The 18,753-nt window shown below is 51.9% G+C and overlaps 11 protein-coding genes across 11 annotated transcripts; 2 read left to right on the top strand and 9 right to left on the bottom strand.

Moving 5' to 3' along the window:
• Positions 1-291: 291 nt before the first annotated feature.
• On the bottom strand, positions 292-1,577 carry COCCADRAFT_90205 (uncharacterized protein; the record flags this gene model as incomplete). The annotated part of the gene is made up of 5 exons (XM_007711834.1): positions 292-718; positions 771-972; positions 1,025-1,202; positions 1,264-1,368; positions 1,422-1,577. 5 exons carry the CDS (start codon positions 1,575-1,577, stop codon positions 292-294), a joined length of 1,068 nt encoding a protein of 355 aa, XP_007710024.1.
• A 1,113-nt stretch (positions 1,578-2,690) lies between these two features.
• On the top strand, positions 2,691-3,659 carry COCCADRAFT_24415 (uncharacterized protein; the record flags this gene model as incomplete). The annotated part of the gene is made up of 3 exons (XM_007711794.1): positions 2,691-2,757; positions 2,819-3,241; positions 3,301-3,659. 3 exons carry the CDS (start codon positions 2,691-2,693, stop codon positions 3,657-3,659), a joined length of 849 nt encoding a protein of 282 aa, XP_007709984.1.
• Positions 3,660-3,928: 269 nt separating this feature from the next.
• COCCADRAFT_90217 (uncharacterized protein) lies at positions 3,929-4,890 on the bottom strand (the record flags this gene model as incomplete). Its single annotated transcript, XM_007711833.1, has 2 exons — positions 3,929-4,274; positions 4,328-4,890. 2 exons carry the CDS (start codon positions 4,888-4,890, stop codon positions 3,929-3,931), a joined length of 909 nt encoding a protein of 302 aa, XP_007710023.1.
• A 582-nt stretch (positions 4,891-5,472) lies between these two features.
• Positions 5,473-5,889, bottom strand: COCCADRAFT_34850 (uncharacterized protein; the record flags this gene model as incomplete). Its single annotated transcript, XM_007711804.1, has 1 exon — positions 5,473-5,889. The coding sequence occupies one exon, from the start codon at positions 5,887-5,889 to the stop codon at positions 5,473-5,475; it is 417 nt and encodes a 138-aa protein (XP_007709994.1).
• Positions 5,890-6,092: 203 nt separating this feature from the next.
• Positions 6,093-6,281, bottom strand: COCCADRAFT_90147 (uncharacterized protein; the record flags this gene model as incomplete). The annotated part of the gene is made up of 1 exon (XM_007711832.1): positions 6,093-6,281. A coding segment is annotated over one exon (189 nt), but the record flags the coding sequence as incomplete, so codon positions are not given.
• Positions 6,282-6,557: 276 nt separating this feature from the next.
• On the bottom strand, positions 6,558-8,651 carry COCCADRAFT_90121 (uncharacterized protein; the record flags this gene model as incomplete). The annotated part of the gene is made up of 1 exon (XM_007711831.1): positions 6,558-8,651. The coding sequence occupies one exon, from the start codon at positions 8,649-8,651 to the stop codon at positions 6,558-6,560; it is 2,094 nt and encodes a 697-aa protein (XP_007710021.1).
• A 436-nt stretch (positions 8,652-9,087) lies between these two features.
• On the bottom strand, positions 9,088-10,375 carry COCCADRAFT_24412 (uncharacterized protein; the record flags this gene model as incomplete). Its single annotated transcript, XM_007711793.1, has 3 exons — positions 9,088-9,361; positions 9,442-9,756; positions 9,954-10,375. 3 exons carry the CDS (start codon positions 10,373-10,375, stop codon positions 9,088-9,090), a joined length of 1,011 nt encoding a protein of 336 aa, XP_007709983.1.
• A 566-nt stretch (positions 10,376-10,941) lies between these two features.
• Positions 10,942-12,349, bottom strand: COCCADRAFT_3141 (uncharacterized protein; the record flags this gene model as incomplete). Its single annotated transcript, XM_007711779.1, has 2 exons — positions 10,942-11,049; positions 11,129-12,349. The coding sequence occupies 2 exons, from the start codon at positions 12,347-12,349 to the stop codon at positions 10,942-10,944; spliced, it is 1,329 nt and encodes a 442-aa protein (XP_007709969.1).
• Positions 12,350-13,051: 702 nt separating this feature from the next.
• On the bottom strand, positions 13,052-14,745 carry COCCADRAFT_90125 (uncharacterized protein; the record flags this gene model as incomplete). Its single annotated transcript, XM_007711830.1, has 4 exons — positions 13,052-13,672; positions 13,719-14,204; positions 14,251-14,521; positions 14,570-14,745. The coding sequence occupies 4 exons, from the start codon at positions 14,743-14,745 to the stop codon at positions 13,052-13,054; spliced, it is 1,554 nt and encodes a 517-aa protein (XP_007710020.1).
• Positions 14,746-14,949: 204 nt separating this feature from the next.
• Positions 14,950-15,975, top strand: COCCADRAFT_3139 (uncharacterized protein; the record flags this gene model as incomplete). Its single annotated transcript, XM_007711778.1, has 1 exon — positions 14,950-15,975. The coding sequence occupies one exon, from the start codon at positions 14,950-14,952 to the stop codon at positions 15,973-15,975; it is 1,026 nt and encodes a 341-aa protein (XP_007709968.1).
• Positions 15,976-16,321: 346 nt separating this feature from the next.
• COCCADRAFT_3138 (uncharacterized protein) lies at positions 16,322-17,900 on the bottom strand (the record flags this gene model as incomplete). The annotated part of the gene is made up of 3 exons (XM_007711777.1): positions 16,322-17,577; positions 17,634-17,771; positions 17,831-17,900. The coding sequence occupies 3 exons, from the start codon at positions 17,898-17,900 to the stop codon at positions 16,322-16,324; spliced, it is 1,464 nt and encodes a 487-aa protein (XP_007709967.1).
• Positions 17,901-18,753: the final 853 nt, after the last annotated feature.

The following is an 18,753-nucleotide window of genomic DNA, read 5'->3' as shown; positions in this document are numbered from 1 at the left end:
GTGTAGAGCGCTGGGTCAGGTTTGGTGGGGCGGCCAGCTTACTGGTGTGGCCAGCTTACTGGTGGAGTACGTTAGCCGTGGTCTGTCAGACTCGGGTAACCTGCCACCAAAGATGATTACAGTCCTTGCCACTCTGGCTGATGCATGCCACATAGCTGCGGGATAATGACTCCCGCGTGGCTGCTAGCAACACTGGTGCGAGATATACGAGAGTATCCTGCTGCTCGCTCGCAAGCAGAGCCCATGGTCCCTTAGTTCATCTTCTCCACCTGTGATCGGCTATACATAGTTCTACTGGTTCGCATTCCATGGCATCACCGGATTGGATTTAGGTCCAGTGGCAGTTGTTGTGACAGAAAACTTGGTTTCCTTGATAATGTTCTTCTGGCTATCTCCATCGCTGTTGTCACAATCGTCGTTGTCGCCAAGCGTCTGAAAATTATCCATGGGAATCCCGCGCGAACGTGATGGTGGTTGCAGATGGTGAGACCCTGAATTGTATGCCCTCCCTGATGTAGCACCGGGTGTGTTCGAGCCTACACTTACTCGGATGCGAAGGGAGAGGAGAGGGCGAAGCGCTGGGAGAGATCCGGCAATAAGGCCGATGCCTTCTTCTGTAAGAGACCAGAAGCCAATCTTTCCAGTACTGAACATGAATTCGCCGGGATCGCTATAGAGGGTGAGGTACTTGAGTCTGACAATTGTAGCTGTCGAGGCACTAAGCTCAGTTAGATAGGGCCATGTGACTGGACATTATGCAAGGGCCTTACAAAGAAGCAAGTGCGAGCATTACTGCAACCGAAGCCTTCACCCTGGTCTTCATCTGTACATTCCATAGTAGAATTGCTGGCAAGATTGAGAGACTGAAGTCTGCGGTAATCTCAATAGCCGAGTAGAACAAACTGACGTTCGTGTTGAGTTGGAGATTGCATACACCATTGGATTCTCCCCATAACGTGTTGATAGGATGGCCTGGTTGAATCAGTAAGACTTCTTCGTCGCCCCGAATCTCGCATTTACTCACAGATGTTTGCAATGCCGATACAGAACACAAGCGCAGCAACGATACAGGAGCCCATGAGAACCCATAGTCCCCATTTGAAGAAGTCTCGGGTGGCAGCAATACGTAGTAGCGCCACAGCAACACTGAGCTTGATGAACATGGCACTGACGCAATAGAAATACTCAGCAATGTAGAAGAGCTTTGTTTTAGTTAGTCACAAGACTGTCTTGTCGTCATTGGCGGATGCCTCGGATACTCACCTTTATTCCTATTGCCATGGTCGCGGGAGGCAGATCACGAGAGAATTGCCCAGACCCGTAAAAGCAACATACTATACAAAGGGCGGCAGTGACTGTGAAAAGAAGCTGAAATATCGGTGAGTAAGAGTTTGTACTGAAGGCTGGTTCTGTAGACTTACAATACCAAGCAACATCAAATAGTCGTCCATACCCCATGCTTTCCTCCATATCCTCACTCCAGCACGCAAGAAGAAAGTGACCCAGGTCAACGCCAACAATACAATAGCGCAATAGAGAAGTGCAACGCCATCACCGGCCACCGGAACGGTCGCCATGGCTGCAACTTGACGTAAATGAGCGTGAGAGAGACAGAAGACTGACAGAACCAAAGAAAAAGCGGATACAAAGGAGTATGGAGCAGCTCCCCAGAAAATGTATCAACAAAGACAAACGGTTTGGGTCCGCTAATATGGTACGTAAGAGCCGTTTTGATTCCATCCTGCCCCTGTCTCCACGCGAGAGCATTTGCCCAGACAAACATGCATTGCAAAGTCGCTTCCAGGCCTGAGACGTTACTATGCCAAGCTTCGAAAATCTTTCCTAAAGTGAACCTGACTACTCTCAATATGACACTCGACTCCGGCAACTACGGCAGGACCCAGAGGTGTCGGACCGGCTAGATGGTAGCACAACGGCGTGATCTCGACCACCGAGTCGCGTAAATTAAATGCCGTATGCAACAGCTCCTTTGAAGCCATCATGATTGGCTCTTTGTATATATTCGAGTCTTCCCCTGAAGAACTTTACCATGGCTTCTCGAATATATCTCGGATTTTTCAGGGTTTGCAATGCCGTTGTTTTGGGACATCAGCATGTAGATCTTATGCAATTCGCTCAATCGGGCCGTGGGCATTGACCTGCGCAGTTCCCAAGCGGGCTCGGCGGTTCTGGTGCCGGAAGGACAGTTCCACCCAAGTTGCGTTCACCACCACACCTAGGGTGCACCACGAGAGACCCCTCGTAGTAAGCCAGGATATGGCTTTGAGATATCAGGATAAGAGTGAACCGTGATTACAAACGGTGCGGGAGCAGGCAGGCGACACCATGACGATGTAAAAACTGTGAACCTAACGGGCTAGCCCAGGATTCCCAGCACATGGCAAGCGGGTCGCCTCCTGCTCTGCCGTGTTAAACTGGGTCTCCGACGGCGCCACCATCCCAATCTGGACCTCTTCCTTGAAATTCTCCTACTGGTCTCTCGACTATGTTTGAGAAAACGTTTCTGGCCTCGGGGCGGCAGCAGCTTTGCTTTGCCTGTGCTTGTGCTACCCAAATCAGTCTGCTCGTGCATACACGACATGGTCCGAGTTGGTTGCATATCTTTCCTTTGATCTCCCGTTGTCTATCCTCACATCCGCTCACCTGCATCAAACACAATTATCCACAATATGGCTTCCTTTGAAATCAATGACTCCGACCTTACCGGCTTTCAGGGCAAAGTCGCCATCATAACGGGTAACTAGCGCTCCACCGAATCATAGAGTTTGAAGCCAGACACAACTAACCTCTCTGCCAGGTGGGTCTTCTGGCATTGGTCTGGCAACAGTCGAGCTGCTGTTGTCTCTAGGCGCACTAGTTGTGAGCGGCGACATTCAGCCACCACCGGCGTCAAACGCCAACTGCCACTTTGTCCAAACCGACGTCAGAAACTGGGCAGACTTGACCAAGCTTTTCAAGACTGCCAAGGAGAAGCATGGCAAAATCGACTTTGTTTTTGCCAATGCCGGAATTGGCCCGCGCGCAAACTACCTGGCTCTCGAGGTCGACGAAAATGGCGACCCAATCGAGCCCAATCAAGACACAATAGACATCAACTTGGACAGTGTTGTCAAGACTGTCACGATTGCTGCTCACTACCTCAAGACTCAACCGGAAGGTGGATCCATTGTCATCATGGGGTCCAGCACGGGACTGCACCCCGTTCGCGCAGTCGACTATTGTAAGCCACACCCAACTCGCCGATCCTGTCCAGATCAACCTACTGACAGCGCCTCGCAGCTACGGCCAAAGCCGGTGTTCTAGGTTTCGGCAGGAGTTTTGCGCGCCTAGTCGAAGTAGCTGGACTACCTATTCGCGTTAACACTCTTGCCCCTTCATGGACGGCAACCCAAGTTTTGCCTGATTTGAAAAACCTACTCGCCGCCGTCTCCCATGACTGCCAGACACCTGACGTAGTAGCTCGCGCAGTTGCTTACTTGATGGTTGATAAGTCGAGGCACGGCGAGCTGATTTTTGCTAGCAACGGCAAGTACACTGAGATCCAGAACACTATTCTTGCCCCAGCGTATGAACAGATTAAGGGTGATGATCTTAGTGATGACGCTGTCTTGGCCAAGGTCATGGCTCTTGCTGGTTAGAAACGCATGTCATGTCCCTGTTTTCCGATTCGCTTAGTTTACTACTCTTGAAGATACCAAATTAAAAAAAATAACTTTGTTCAGCAAGCATGATTTAGTGCGACGCCCCGTTGCCGAAACTTAATCTCGTTGTTTAACACTAGCGCATGCATCTCACGTGCGGAGAAGAAAAAAGTAATAGTTGTACCCCACAGATAAATGAAGATACATAGTATGTAGCACCCCCTTGTATAAATATTACATTTCAATAGTACTAACAAGCGGACGGGTTAAATAACATCTTCCCTAGCTACACTAGGTACCTGCATATTCTGCAGATGCCAGTTCTCACCTGTATGTTGCAACTTTATACACGTGCCACGCGCCTCCGACTCTACTTCATCTAAGCTCTGCATACGATTCGACGGATCCATAGCCTCTATTAAAACGAGTGGCGAAGACTTCCACAGCGGTGTATCAGCTTTACTCGAAGTAACAATGGTGGAAAAGAGGAAAAGCGTTATGGTAAGGTATATCGCGAGTGGGAGAGCCATCCAGTAGAAAGTGACGTCGAAGAATTGTTCTTTGTTCCACTCTACTCCTTTGAGGGGTACTGCATTACTCCCGGTACGAAGGCTGGTCGGCATGTTAGTATGGAGTAGATGGGAAAGGGATTAGGCGTAGCTTACGCGTTGCTCATCGAGATGGCAATGTTGTTCATCCTTTTTTCGAAGCCTCCTTCAACCGATCCGTTGCAGTGCGCTGGACTGTCTCCAAGGACATCCGTGGCAATATTTGGGGCAAATTGACCGGTAAATCCATGTTCGGTCTCGTTAGGATATATAGCAGCTGCACCGGTAAGTGATTTTGCCATCAGAAATTCCCATTCCGTGATGTCTGCATCGCCCACGCAATATTCTTCGTTGTCCTTGCCCGTAACGCAGTACCGGTATTGACTACCGTTCGAAACTCCTGGCTTTATTTGCCAGTCTAGATCAATCTGCGTGTCGATGATCTCGGTCTGCATTGTCGAGTTATAGGTCGACTTCAGCGTTTGAAGACATAAAGTAAGGGTGCCTGAGAACCCTTGCCAGTTAGCTGCATCATTTCTCTGACCTGCCCAATCTGCTCTTGGTTTGCCGTTGTGATCGCAAGGAGGATAGTAGGCAACAAATGTGGATGAGATGTTCCGTAGGGGTTCGTGATTCGCTACACGGAAATCCGGGTCCTGCCAATCAACCTGTGTGTTCATCCAGAATGTTTCAGGTAGGTTAACGCCCGCTTGACTCCGGTCCCAGGACTCTGGACCGATAGAATACATTGGTGAATCGTCCATATCATCGAATACAGGATCTCTCATGACTCCGTCTGCTGAAAGGTCTTCAACGATAGAGCATACGGCAAGCGTTTGATACGGTGCCCAGGTGCAGGCTTCGGCTTGGCAGGATCCTATGACATCCGAAGGGCTTGAAACATCATCAAGTATACCCGCAAGTATGCCTTTAGACATGTGTGGATGATCTGACTACCATGAGCTTAACAACAGAAGTAAGTTACAGCACACTGACACATGATAGCAATTGTGGATTGGGATTCCATGTCGTATTCCGCAAAACTTGCATTGGTGGCGTCATTGACATATTGTACTGAGCGGCTTATGATAGGACCTGTAGAAGAGAAGGTACTGTTGGTACTCTTTACTTCAATTGTAACCGACTGTTGAGTAAACGGCGAAAAGCCAAGCAGTAAGATAGTCGCGATTGCTCCGACGGACACTAGATGTCTTACGTCATGAGCTTGTTAGCAATCCAGTTGCAGGCAGGCGGAGGAAGACTTACGGACGAGTGCTCAAAAGTAACATGAGACTTCCTCGGGGCCCGCGAGAAGCCTCTTCGAACCTACTGATATCGAGCGTTAAACGCTCATTACGCAGATACGACCATTTAAGTTGGCCGATGCAGGATGATACCGAAACAAGCAACGCGGACTGTGCGACCTGCGAAAGAGCGGCGATAGTGGTAGCCAAGCTGAAACCAGCGGTCCAATTCCTGAGCGGCTCATCTCTGTACACAATGAGTAGGGCGATGATTGCACCGAGCGCAGTCGTCCCTAGCAGCCATGTGGCAAGCTCCCACTTCCAGTGTCGTAATGAAGTGGATAATGGTCTTGATGGGTGATTCCGGTGCTTGTCATCTTCCGTAGGAGTGGAAATTCGTGGGATCGGCTCTTTATGGACTGGCGAATATTCCATGGCTCATTAGGTCGAAGATAGTTTGTCGCAAAAACTGATGATTATACGTGTAAGAAAAGCATAAGACAGGACGAAGCTGACAAATGGGCGAGGCTACCAAATATGTACTTAATTCGTTAACACAGCCTGTCAAAACTGGGGTGGCTGTGCAAGTCACCAAGGGTCCTCTGGGGCCTCATAATCTAACCTGGGGAATCGATCGATTATAAGTATTGCCTCCGCCTGCTTGCAGCAGTGGTTTCATCTAGCTGACAGCCTATTAAGCGAGACGCCTGGCTTGCTAGCGTATGGCAAACACGTCGCACGATAGAGCTGAATTCGTGGGGGCCAGAATGAACCAACAAGAGCGCATGGCCAGCAGATATCTTGGTAGGATGCTGTGCTTGATTGGTTGGTTTCGGCTCACCGCGTTTTCTGCCACATAGAGAAGGGCGTCCGTTAAAATAAGTACCTAGAAGCAGTCCACAGGCGCGGTCGTAAACTCTCTTAGCACACTATAGTCATGCATCACAGCTATTTCTCGCTTCCCCAATCAGTACAGCGTTAAATTTATTACAGTCAAAGATGCAGATACGTTTACTGATCCCCATTCTTCAATCCTCTTTCCAAACCCCACAGTATCCCTAGATCTAAAAGGTACGTCCTAATCAACTCTGCCAATCTAGTAACTATTCAAAACGCTCTACAGTCTGCTTCTTGGCCCTCTTCCCAACACTACCTCCTACATCTCCATCTCCACTCGCCCCCTCAATCCCCCTCTTCACCCCCCGCATAGCCGGTAAATTCTCCATATCAAAAAATTCATACCTTTCCTTCATCCTCCGCGCAACAATGCCCGGCAGCAAATTTCCACACCGATCCTCCCTAGTAAAAACTTCTGGATCGTGTATCCAGATCTGATTCAACCGCTCATCCGGCTCCTTTTCGAAATCTACGCCCGACAGCGTTTGTAGGATTGCACGCACGGAGATGCCGTCTTCGGCGGCTTTGCTACCGAGGTGACAGGCGTTGATGCGTTCGATGTTTGCGAGGCGCCAGAGAAGGAGAGTTTTCGAGGGGACTTCGGATGTGGAGGCGAAGTCGCGGGGGGCGGTGGTTACGCCCTCTGGGTATCGGAGTATGGAGATGCGGGCAGGGCTGGCAGGGGCAGGGAGTGGGATGGTTCTAGGAGAAGGTCTGCGAGCGCGTCTGCGGACGGGTTCGGGGGTGATACTGGGAGCGGGTCCAGTGAAGTTGCTGGATTCAATCGCTTTTGCGGCTTCATTTTGACTTTCGAGGGCGCGGAGGTAGGCGCCGTCTTTTGTGGGTATGCCGACGTAGTTCCAAATTTGAGAGCGGATTATGCTGCGGAGAACCTCTTTGGATGCTGGATTTGCGGGGTTCGCGGGGTTGGGGAAGTCGTTGTCGAGGATGTCTTCTTCGTCTGTTTCGATTAGACTGACGATGCGTGCTTCTTCCTCTGCTTCGTTGTCACCGATGCCTCGTCCCTCGTTCCTGTCTCCTCCACCGCTGTCATTGTCGTCATTACCCCCACTAGGACTCTTTCCTCTTCCTCCTCCTCCTCCTCCTCCTCCACTAGAGCCGCATCCACCGCTTCCACCATTACCACTACTACTACTACCCTCATTCCTTCGCCCCCGTCCCCTCCTCCTCTTCCCACCCCCAAACTTATAATCATCAAAATCCACCTTATCCCTCATCCCCTCCCACTCCCTCCACCTCGCCGCCACTAGCGTCCCAAGAACCTTGGGCTTCAAAATTCCATACACCTCCTTCGACATCTTCAACGGCGGCTCCTTCTCCCCGCTTAACTTCTCACTCTTCTTCTGAATAATCTCCTGCATATGCACTCTCGTTTTCAACGAATCAAACGCCATAACCTCACAATTCCTCTTCCAAGTCTCCACTTTGAAAACATTATCGACATTCGCAAGGCGCCCGTTCTTACTCAGTACGTACTCCAGAAACGCAATAAGATATGGTCCGCAACTCGCACCGCCATCGCTCTTGAAAGCATTATGCTCTGATTGATTAGGAACGTATTTGATAGTCTTGGTATGGAATGCTCCATGCTCGAGTCCCAGCACACGTTCGACACCGCGGACCATGGTTGCAGCCACGGCACCAGCTACAAACATATGGTTGATCTTCATTCTACCGGGCTTATTTTCGCTGGGTGTAAGAGTGAGGTTGCCATCTATCCAGCGCGCAGTCTTCTTGCGCTTGTCGATGATAAGGAGACCGCAGTGGCCACCACTTGCCATCATATCCTTGGATGCCGCATCATTGCCTCTGCTTCCGTTCTTGCCCTGCTCCTGGCCCATCGCTCTGGATAGCTCCATGAAATCTTCTTTCTGAAATTTCTGTTCGTTGACAGGTACAATGATCCACCTGTGCTTTCTATCCTGCACGGGTTTCAGTGCGTCGCCGTTGAAGCTCTCGTCGGGGTTCTCGTCAAACACGTACTCGGCGTCGTGACCGCCAATGTCGTACAATATACCGCCCTGATACATTGGTAAGATGTAGACATCGTTGCGGTGATACTTGAGGGTTAGCAAGGCGAGGACGGTGTCAATACTGTTGGATTCGAGCCAGTGTGCAGGATCATCGGGATTGGTGGTGGTGATGTTGAGGTACTCGCGGACTTGGATTTGGCGGTCGAAGTTATTGTAACTGAATTCGAGGAGGGGTTCTTTGAGCCAGGTGTGGATGTGGTCGGTGTCTATTTGGGTGGTGGGGGAGTCTTGAGTATTTTCTGCCATTTTTGCTGGATATTAGGAAGGAGGTTACTTCGAGTCAAATGGATCTTGGGGAGTGGCAGAGAAGTTGGGTAATCAGTATGGATTGGGACAAAGGTGATACTTTACTCGGGGACAATACACCAAAGAAACAGATAAAGGGGCTTTTGTTCCTTTGTTAAAGACCAAGATGCACATCACGTTGGACTTGTTACGTTGAAATTCTTTTTCCAGGGACTCGACACTGTTATCTGGTTGGAAAAAGTAGAACAACTAAATTTGAGAATTGAGCGTCTTGATCAGTCCCGTTGATACCAGACTATGTGATGTGACAAGTGACGCTCTTAACCATGACCCAATATCAAAATCAAAATCAAAATGTAACCCCATCGTAACGCCTCAACCCATCATGGCCAGCTCTTCCCTCATTCAGACCACATCATGACCCCCTCCCCTCGTCTTACATTACCACATTCCGAGGATCAGTAAAAGGATTCGCACTCTCCTCTTTCCGCTCCGCCGCACTGTGTTGACGAGGAAGCCGGGAGCTAATCGAGAAAGCAGCAGGAAGCGGTGCACTAGGACCATTCGACACAGAATTGTGTCCATCAGCAGCATTTCCACTCGCAATAGGTCCCCTCGAAGGAGCAAGATTCTGCAGTCCAATCGGGCGCTCTCGATCAAATCGATTCATGCGCGCAGCAAAAAGCCCCATGAAAAAATACCCAATCATCCTGTGATACTGTCAGCCATTCTTTCTCCCTTCTTCCAACAATATATATCAAAATGTCCAGAAAAAAAGATTAAAACTTACGTGCAAGCCCCCATAACCCCAACAACCGCCCCACAAACCACAACACTCCTCGCCCACCACCCCCAATCCCCCAACGCACGCATCACCCCATCATCTTTCCAGCAAGTCTTATATTCCCGATTGACCTCAGCCCCAGGAAATACATCCAGCAAATACATGCCCACCACATTAACCATAAAATGCACACCCAGCAGCACCGAAAGCCCCATGGCACACCGATTCGTCACATGCGCACAGACAAGATGGAGGCGAAGATAACAAGCCAGAAGAACAGCCAGAAAGATGGGGTTAATGATGAGAGCCGCGACGATCGCACTGAAATTTCTCTCGTTAGCCTTGTACTCCCTTTCTCTTCCTAAACGCCACACCTCCAGTCGTATAAAACCGTAGTCCGTAAACCATAAACCCGTAAAGTTGCTCGGAATGTTAAGAAGGGGGAAAAAAAAGAGAAAGGAAAAAGTATGTGTGTGTGTGAGAAAGAGAGAGAGAGAGAAAGAGAGAAAAGAACTCACAATTTCCCCCCGCCTCCCCCCGGAACCCCCAAACTCAACCACATCCCCCCACTCACCCCCTCTTCCCTCCCCTCCAACCGATCCAAATTCACAAACGTAACCGGTAACCTCCTCGTTCGCACCACCAACGCATCCACACTACTCCCTCCACCACCAATACCACCACCAATACCACCTCGTTGAACCCCACCCCCAGCAACAACATCATCATCAACGTCCCAACACTCAACCTCCAATCGCATACTCAACAACTTATGAGCAAAAGCAGCGCAGAGACCAAGTTGAGTGGCTGCGAGCAGGACGGCGAGGGAGAGCAGTTTGATTGTTGTGCGGTGGGTGGGGCCGGGCCAGGACGGCGAGGTGGCGGTGGTGAGGAAGGAGGTGCAGGTGCGGAGGGTGTGGGTGGGGGATCTGTGGGCCATTTCGTTTTTATTTTCGAAGAAGAGAGATCTTGATGAGAAGTGGGAGGGGTTTTTTTGAAGAAGAAGAAGAAGAGGAAAAGTTGATCAAGTCCCGGAATGGCTTTTGGAGGGGGGGATTTAAGCTGGGGGAATATGTATTTGAAGTGAGGATGGGGGAAAGACAGGTTACGTTTTACGTCTCTTTTGCCCTTTGCATATGGTGGTAAGTGGGTGTGGTGGGTACCATGGGTGTTGTGTTGTCGATATGGTGGATGTTGGGGTAAAAGGGTCTATAGGGATAAGCATCTGATTCGACTATCATCTATGTTGGTTGACATAACCAGCGGGAAAAAAAGGCCAACAGGGTTGAATGACAACAACAACATGACACATGATTGAATTAGCAAAGAGGAACGTATAATTAAGGGGGGGGGGGAGGTATCAACTTGAATTTCAACTACATAAAAACATTGGGCTCGGGTGTGTGGTGTGTGGGGGGTTGCATGTTTAGACACTAAGGAGGGGAACAAAAGAGGCTCATAACATTGAAAACGAGATTTGATCGTAACCAAGAAGGCATGCCATTTTCACATGCGGCTGCGATAGGGTCGAGGAACAGGTGGCTGGAACAGCCTATCCGGCAAGCGGTTCCCATACTGATCGAAGCGGTAGTCCTCCTTTTGTTCAATCCACATCTGCCGCGTGTCAGCCTCGAGCTGACATCTAGAGCTTGCTACCGTAGCGGGGAGGGTAGCTAGCCTTGTAACCACTCACCTCGCGTTCGGCGTACTTCCTGTCCAACGGCACTGGTTGCGGATTTAGTATTTCTTCGTCGCCAAAGCCTGGATCTCCTTTGAACCTACGGGCGTAGTGGGCTGCGCCAATAGGCTGAGGGGCACCGTATTCGGCATACTGTGCTCCGTAGGGGCCGTACTGACCTGGGCGTTGGTTGCGGGCGCTGCTTTGGTGCCAAGTGTCGCGCTCGGGAAGACGTTCCTCAAAGGCTTCGGCGGGACGGCCTAGGGGCTCCGGGTACAGGCGGTTCTGCTGGTACGTCTCGCGCGTCTCAATGGGATACTGGGAGCGGTAGTGGTCCTGCTGCTCGAAGCGCTCGTCGTAGTGGGACTCGTAGCGGGGCTCACGGCCGTGGTGTTCCCAGTGGGCATCGTGGTGGTGAGGAGGAGGGGGAGGACCACGGCCGCGGTCATCGTAGTGCTGGGGGCCACGCTCGCGTTCATCGACATAGACCTCACGGTGTTCCTGGTAGTGGGCAGGCGGCTGGTGGTCGCGCTCAACCCAGACATCACGGTGTTCCTCAACGCGCCTGGGAGCACCAGCATTCTGCTCAATGTAGATGTCCCGGTCAATGTGCGTCGTGTGGGTAGTGTGGTGGGCATGAGCGGGAGCAGGAGCAGGAGCATGGGCGGGAGCAGGAGGTGGAGGAGGAGGAGCCTCTTGATGAATTTCAATGTCGATGTGCGTCTCCTCCTTCTTCTCCTTGTCTTTCTTGGAATGCTTGGGCTTGTGGGGCTCTTCAATGGGCTCGAGAGTGGTCAAGTAGCCGAGGACCTCGCGAAGACTGTTGTGGGCAATTGCGAGTTCCTTTTCTCTGTTCTCGAGCTTTTCCTTCTCGCTGAGCAGCCAGTAAACACGGTGCCTCATGCCAACACGGCGGCCGTCCTCAATGTCGCCAGCGACGCGTTCAGTATGGGGCGCAATGTTCTCGAGGGCGCCGCGCACATCGCGCATGCAGCCGTAGACCCATTTGGACTTTTCGTGGTTGGCCTCGAGGATGTCGTGGATTTCGCGGACCGAGAGCAGACGGCGCACCTCCTCGAGATCAGAGCGGACGCGACCGATGATGCGCACGTAGACGGCGTTGGATGGACCGACATCACGAACCCGCTTGGCCTTTGTGAGGAATTCGGCGAGCTTGTAGGCGCCTCCGAGAGCGGTGGCAGCCGCGCCGAGGGTGACGAGCTCTCCTTTGACCATGGTGAACAGCAGGACAGGGCGAGGAAGCTACCGGGTTGGGGTGGTGAGAGATCAATGGAGTGAAGGAGTGCCTGCGTCTCTGCGGGTACCTAGCGCCAGCATGCCGCGCAGGTTCAACCGGCAGCAAGAAGTGGGGATGGGCGCTTTGGTGCGTGTGTGTGGTTGTGGTGGTGGAAAGTTGGGGGAGTGTCAGTTCAGCTCAGCTCAGGGCAGGGCAGGGCAGGGCAGGGCAGGACAGGCCAGCTCCGACAGGGGCCGCGCGCTGGAGCTTTGGGGGGCTGGGGTTCTAGTCTGTTTAGGGCCATAGCCGCCTGCACCTCATCACCCAGAGCGACCAGCCCGAGGTCTAACCACCAGCCTTGCAACTGCTGTCCAACCCCACCGAACCGCTCGCCCTCCATCTTCTGCCCCCAGCGGTGCCACTGCCATCCACTGCAGCCAGCACGCGCGCCGGGCTGCATGGGCTCGGTAATTGACGCGTGCAAGCCGGTGATTTGGTGTGGCTGTGGTGGTGGCAGTTGTTGTGGCCGTTGTTATACGAGCGCCTGTTGTTGTTGTTGTTGTTATTGTTGACGCATCCTCCACCTCCTCGTCCTGGCTGGCTGATACACACGCTTGGATCATCCCCGTTGCGCCTGTCCTGTCAGCTCCACCCTGTCAATGACAACACAACACTACCCAACGCCAAAACCTTGATTTCTGCTATCTGCCGTACTTTGCAACAAATGCCCGAACCTTGGCGTCGCTCAGGCTTAGCTCGTTGCCTTCTGCCTCTAGCAGCTCCCGGTCCTTGTCCTCGAGCTCCGCCTCCATCTTCTTCACCTGTGCATCTACTTTGCCATTAGTCAGCCTGATCGTCCCGAACGGTGCGTGCTTGTATAGAGCGGCCATGATGACATCCATGTCACTGTCCGCTTTGCTCGACTGCTCCGCCAGCTTCTCGTGCGTGCCCATTGCCGAAGATTCATAGTGCTCCTGCAGCTTCTTGCCGCGTTCCATCTGAGCCTGCATCAGCGAGTCCTGCAGGCTCTCAATCTTGTCGTGGTTGAACGAGATGCCGGCGTGTCGAAGCGCATCTTGCAGCGCTACCGGCAGATCGAGTGCATTGTTGGGCCTGAGCTTGACCATGGGCGTGAAGGCTGCCACGGACGATTTCGCTCGTTTGTGTGCAGGTGTCGGTGCAGGTGCCACATCCATGTCGGGCATGCGCTTTGCTGCTGCGGCTTGTACGTGTGCCAGTGCTTGTTGGAATTCGTCGTCTTGTTTTGTCTTTGCTGCAACGGTATCCAGCCGTCTGCCCATGTATTCAAGCGTGGACAAGACCTGGCAGCGTTAGTGACTCCCAGCCACAGCCCAAAATGGCACTTACGTAGTTGAGCCATGCAGTTCGCGCCTGCCTCATATTCCTGTCCTTGCGTTCCTTAACATCCGCCATTGGCTTGCGAATCTCGTGCTCAACAACCATGGTCGCGACAGAAGCAATTTCTGAATGCAATTCCTCCAGTTCGGCTTGCAACGCCGCTTTCCTTTCCTTGAACTCCGCCTCTGGTTCATCAGAAGTCCCGCTTTGCCCACCTCCACCGACGTGGGTCAGGTAGATGGTGTCTACGCGCGCCTTGATTTCAGCAGTGCGGAAGGAAATAATAGCCTTGCACCACTGCTCAATCGACCTTTCATCTTCGCTGACTTCTGGCTCCGTCATGATCTGGGATAATAGTCCAGGCAGCTTGCTCAGAATTTGGTCGTCGGATGCAAAGCGTTCCGACAGGTAGCTCTTTAGCGTAGACTTGTCGGCCTCGCTCTCTCGCTGTGCATCCGCCAACTGCTCAGTAATTGATGTAGCAACATCATCAACCTACATTGATCAGTACCGGGCTATTTCCTCTCAAGCGGCAGCTTACAGAAACATCCAACCTTGCCTTCTCTTGACCCTCTTTCCTCTTCCTCTCGTTTCGTGCATGTTCAACATCCAGGTTAGGCTTGTCAAGCGCCTTCAGCTTCATCAACGCATCCTTTTGCGCCTCGAGCACCTTGCACTGTGCCTCAATTGCACTAGTCGAGCTCTGCAGAGATTCAATAGCTGAGGCGATTTCGTGGTCCAGGATGGGTCTCGAGGGTCCACCCTCGCCCTCATACTGATGCAACAGCCCCTTTTTCTTCAGTGTCTGGTACCTAGACTTCAGATCAGTAAATACTGCGTAAACCCATTGTCACACCTACAGCTCCAACTCCTCCCTGGTCAGTAAAGTGTCTTGGTGTAGGTATTCCTCGATCCATGCCGCAGCTTTGTGATTTGTATCTGCATCTTCGAAGCTCAGGAGGATTTTGTCCAAATCAACTTTTAGACCTCTTTCCTCTACTACGTTCAGCAGGTGGTGAGCAGCTTGCTCCTCCATGGCTCTAGGTTGTGTAGTGCTGGTCGTTGTGTGACAAGGTGCGAAAGCAGTTAGGCCGGCTACGTTCGATACAGCCGGCGGAAGTGACCAATCGCGCAGTCGCGTTTTCGAGATTTCGACGCGCTCAATGACCGCATTCTAAATGTACAAAGAGACATTTTACAATCCCTCATACCAAACCCACCTATTCCACTTCTAGTCACAATGACTGCCACAGCGATTGACCCCGAAACAAGACCCCAAACCCAAAAAGACACCGAAACTCAAAACCCCCCTCCACCACCCAGCAACCCCGCGCACGAAGAGCACCAATACCTCTCCCTCATCCGCGACATTCTCCAAAATGGCGAGCACCGTCCCGACCGTACTGGCACCGGCACCTACGCCATCCCCTTCCCCGCCCAAATGAAATTCGCCCTCTCACGCCCCTCCGCCGACCCTACCCAACCACCCACCCTCGTCCTGCCCCTCCTCACCACCAAGCGCGTCTTCCTGCGTGCCGTCATCGGCGAACTCCTATGGTTCATAGCCGGCAGCACACACAGCAAGCCCTTATCAGACGCCGGCATCAAGATCTGGGACGGCAACGGCAGCCGCGCCTACCTCGACAGCGTCGGCCTCTCACACTACGAAGAAGGCGAACTCGGCCCTGTCTACGGCTTCCAATGGCGCCATTTCGGCGCAGAGTACAAAGGCCACGCACACGACTACACGGGTGAAGGCGTTGATCAACTTGCCGAGATTATCGATAAACTGAAGAATAAACCGTATGACAGAAGGATTATTCTGAGTGCCTGGAACCCCGCTGATATCAAGAAAATGGCCCTGCCGCCTTGCCACATGTTTGCTCAGTTCTACGTTAGTTTCCCTGGACACAAGCAGGGAGAGGAGCGGCCGAGGGGAGTATTGCATTCGCTGCTGTACCAGCGCTCTTGCGATATGGGACTCGGTGTCCCGTTTAATATCGCATCCTATGCGTTGCTAACGCATATGCTGGCGCATGTGTGCGATTTGACACCAGGAACTTTTACGCATACGATGGGGGATGCCCACGTGTATCTTGATCATGTGGATGCGCTCAAGGTGCAGGTTGAGCGGGAGCCAAGAGAGTTTCCCGAATTGAGGATTAAGAGGGATGTCGGCGGGAGTATAGATGGGTGGCTGGAAAGTGACTTTGAGATTGTGGGGTATAAACCGCATGCCAGTCTTGCTATGAAGATGAGTGTGTAGGTTTCGTTTTGGTCTGAATACTATGAAGAATGGTATGGAGTTATAGATGGGTATATAGATATGAGTTATGCAATTGACGTTATGTTAATTCTTCCTTTCTTTTCCTCCTCCTTCAAAAAGAAGTTCATCCACTTCAGTCTTACAAAAAAATGCCATACATACCACACGTACATATAAGAAAACCAGACGAACCAAACGCTTCACAAATGCCAGCAAAAAAAAATCATCAAGGTATCATATCTCCCCTTTTGCTCCCCTTCCCTTCTGCAAATAAAAAAAAACTTCTTCATAAAAACTATTACACGAATCATAAAAAAACCGACCCTCAGTCCCCAACTCGCACTACCTACGGCAACTCCTGCGCCTCACTCGCATTATGCGCATACTTGATACTCCCCGGCAACTCATTCGTCTGGCCAGGCGTATACATCTCAGCTCTGCCCCCCTGTGCTCCATCCTGACGATAATAGCTCTGCTCCGCATCATGCACAGGCACAGACCCATACGCCGCATTCTGAGCATCTTTCTCAACCGCACCTTCCTTGCTGGCTTTACGTTTGCGCCACCAAAAGACTGCGAAGATGAGGGCGGCGAGGACGGCGATGCCGCCAACGACGGGGCCGGCGATCCAGGCTTTGCTTCCTCCACTGCTGGAGGAGGAAGAGGAAGAAGAGGGGTTAGAGGAGGAAGAAGAAGAAGAAGGGGAAGAAGAGTTTGAAGGTGAAGAGGAAGGGACGTCGCTGTCTGCGAGAACGGCGTAGGTGGAGGTGGAGAGGTCGGAGATTATGCTTGACGTGTTTTGGAGGTAGCAGTTGTTGTAGCCGCTGTCGAGGGTCGAGGAGAATAAGACGGCTTTGCAGCCTTTGTCGCTTGCGGCGCAGGCATCGATGCAAGCAGTCATGTTGTGCGTGTGGAGGTTCGTGATGTTGCGTCCGGGATTCGTCTTGCCACAGTGAATGTCGAAACGCGGTTTGTCGCCGGCAGTGGCTTGATATGTATTTTGCTCTGGGCACTTTGTGTCTGGGATGTCGAATTCGACGATTTCGGCGGCGTGGATGACGCCTTGTTTTGCCGTGGGACTGATGAATTTGGGTGAGTTGCCGTATTTGGGCTTGCAGTTTGCGTAGCCCGCGGTGAGATCTGGGTTCCAGGATACGGCGCGGCAGAGGGGGTGTAGGCCGGTGCAGATTTTAAGGCATTCTTCGAGGGTTTCGGTGTGGTAAAAGGCGCGGTAGTCTGAGTCGAAGCAGTCGAATTCTTCGAAACAGCGTGGTGGCTCGTCAATTACTTTGCCGCAGTGTGTCGTATATGTTATGCCCTCGACGCCTGGAAGAGGCTTGTCCGACAAGTCTGCATTTGGGCACTTGGTGTCGTAACCTTTCATCTGGTTCCTGTCGATGAGAAGAGCGGTTATTGCTTCTGGTGCGGGTGTAAGGGCTTCGGTGGAAACATTGCTCGTTTTCAGCCAGCAGTGGTTGCCGGGTACAGTCCAGGTCATACCATAACACGCATCGCCTGAGAAGCGCGAGCAGTGTTCCATACATTCATCCCAAGTCGCAGTATAAAACCAGACTCCCGCCCCGGTTGTTTCTCTAACTGCGTCTACCGTCTGTCAGCCAAAGACCCTGTCGAAAGACATGACACATTCTGGTGCTCACCGCTCAGAGGGGCATTCTGCTGGCAGTATAGTTTGAATGCGAGTCCATTCTTCGTTGTGTAGTTTTCTGCGCAGTTTTCAATGGTGTCTTGCCGTATTGCGAGGTCGCGAGTGAGAACGGCATCCGCCTGTGTGGAAGCTGGTAGCGCGTCAGTATATGAATTATTTGCCAAAATATCCAACAACAATCCCACGTACGTGTAGGAGTCGCAATGACGGCGCTTGCGCATGCGAGCGCCAGTAAGCTCTGTCTCGCCAGGATCAACATGCCGTAAAGATCTGACTTTTTGTAGCGTTCTCGACGACGACGACGACAACGACGGTACCGAGAGATTGAGACAGCGAAATCCCAAACCACGCGCAACCGCGAGCTTAGAGACAGTCCGGGAGATAGTTTTACAGGCCCTACACCAAGAGGAGGGCAGTGCTGCCTCATCCAAGCAGCACGATGACAACCAGGCCCGTTAGGCGTCCATTGGTGGGTACAACGCCCATAACGGCCCCCAACCCAGAGCCGCCGTCGTCCCGACACTGCCCCCAAATTTACATTGCAAACATATGCCCTTACTCATGCGCAGCCGTCTCAGCCAATACATCGTGCAGGGTGTCGGGTCCTCCGACCTGGCGCTGTTGAGTTCGCAACCTGCATCGCCCTATTGCATCCACGTCGTCCCTGAACTTGCACATAGTGGCTACGGCTTGTTCCGAGATGCTGTCATTCGTTTCCCTCCTCTAGTTTTTCCATGGCTCTGTCTGTTTTTCCCTAGGATTTGCACTGTCAGACGCGAAAATGACCAGGGTTTTGCGGTGTGCATATCCTGTCCGTTCTAGGGAGATTGGTGTGGTGCTGCCAAGACACGCTGGCAAGCGGAGCAGTCCTATCCTTGTCGTCCACCTCAACTGCGACTCGGAATAGAGCTAGACGATAGCCGTGGTCCGATCACGCTTCCCGTCGCCTTGTTCCCGTGTTAAGCATGCTGGAAAGTTACATGAAGAGGCTTCAACTACAGAAAGGATTGAATCACGTGCATACGGGCAACTACGACACCTAGGCGCTTGCCATAAATGGTGTACATAAATACTACTCTGAATTTGACAACAAAGGGTTGGATTACCACGCT

Source organism: Bipolaris zeicola (assembly GCF_000523435.1).
Source record: "Bipolaris zeicola 26-R-13 unplaced genomic scaffold scaffold_34, whole genome shotgun sequence".
NCBI classification, from domain to species: Eukaryota; Fungi; Ascomycota; class Dothideomycetes; order Pleosporales; family Pleosporaceae; genus Bipolaris; species Bipolaris zeicola.
Note: the sequence above shows the minus strand (reverse complement) of the source record. Positions and strands in the feature narration are given on the sequence as shown.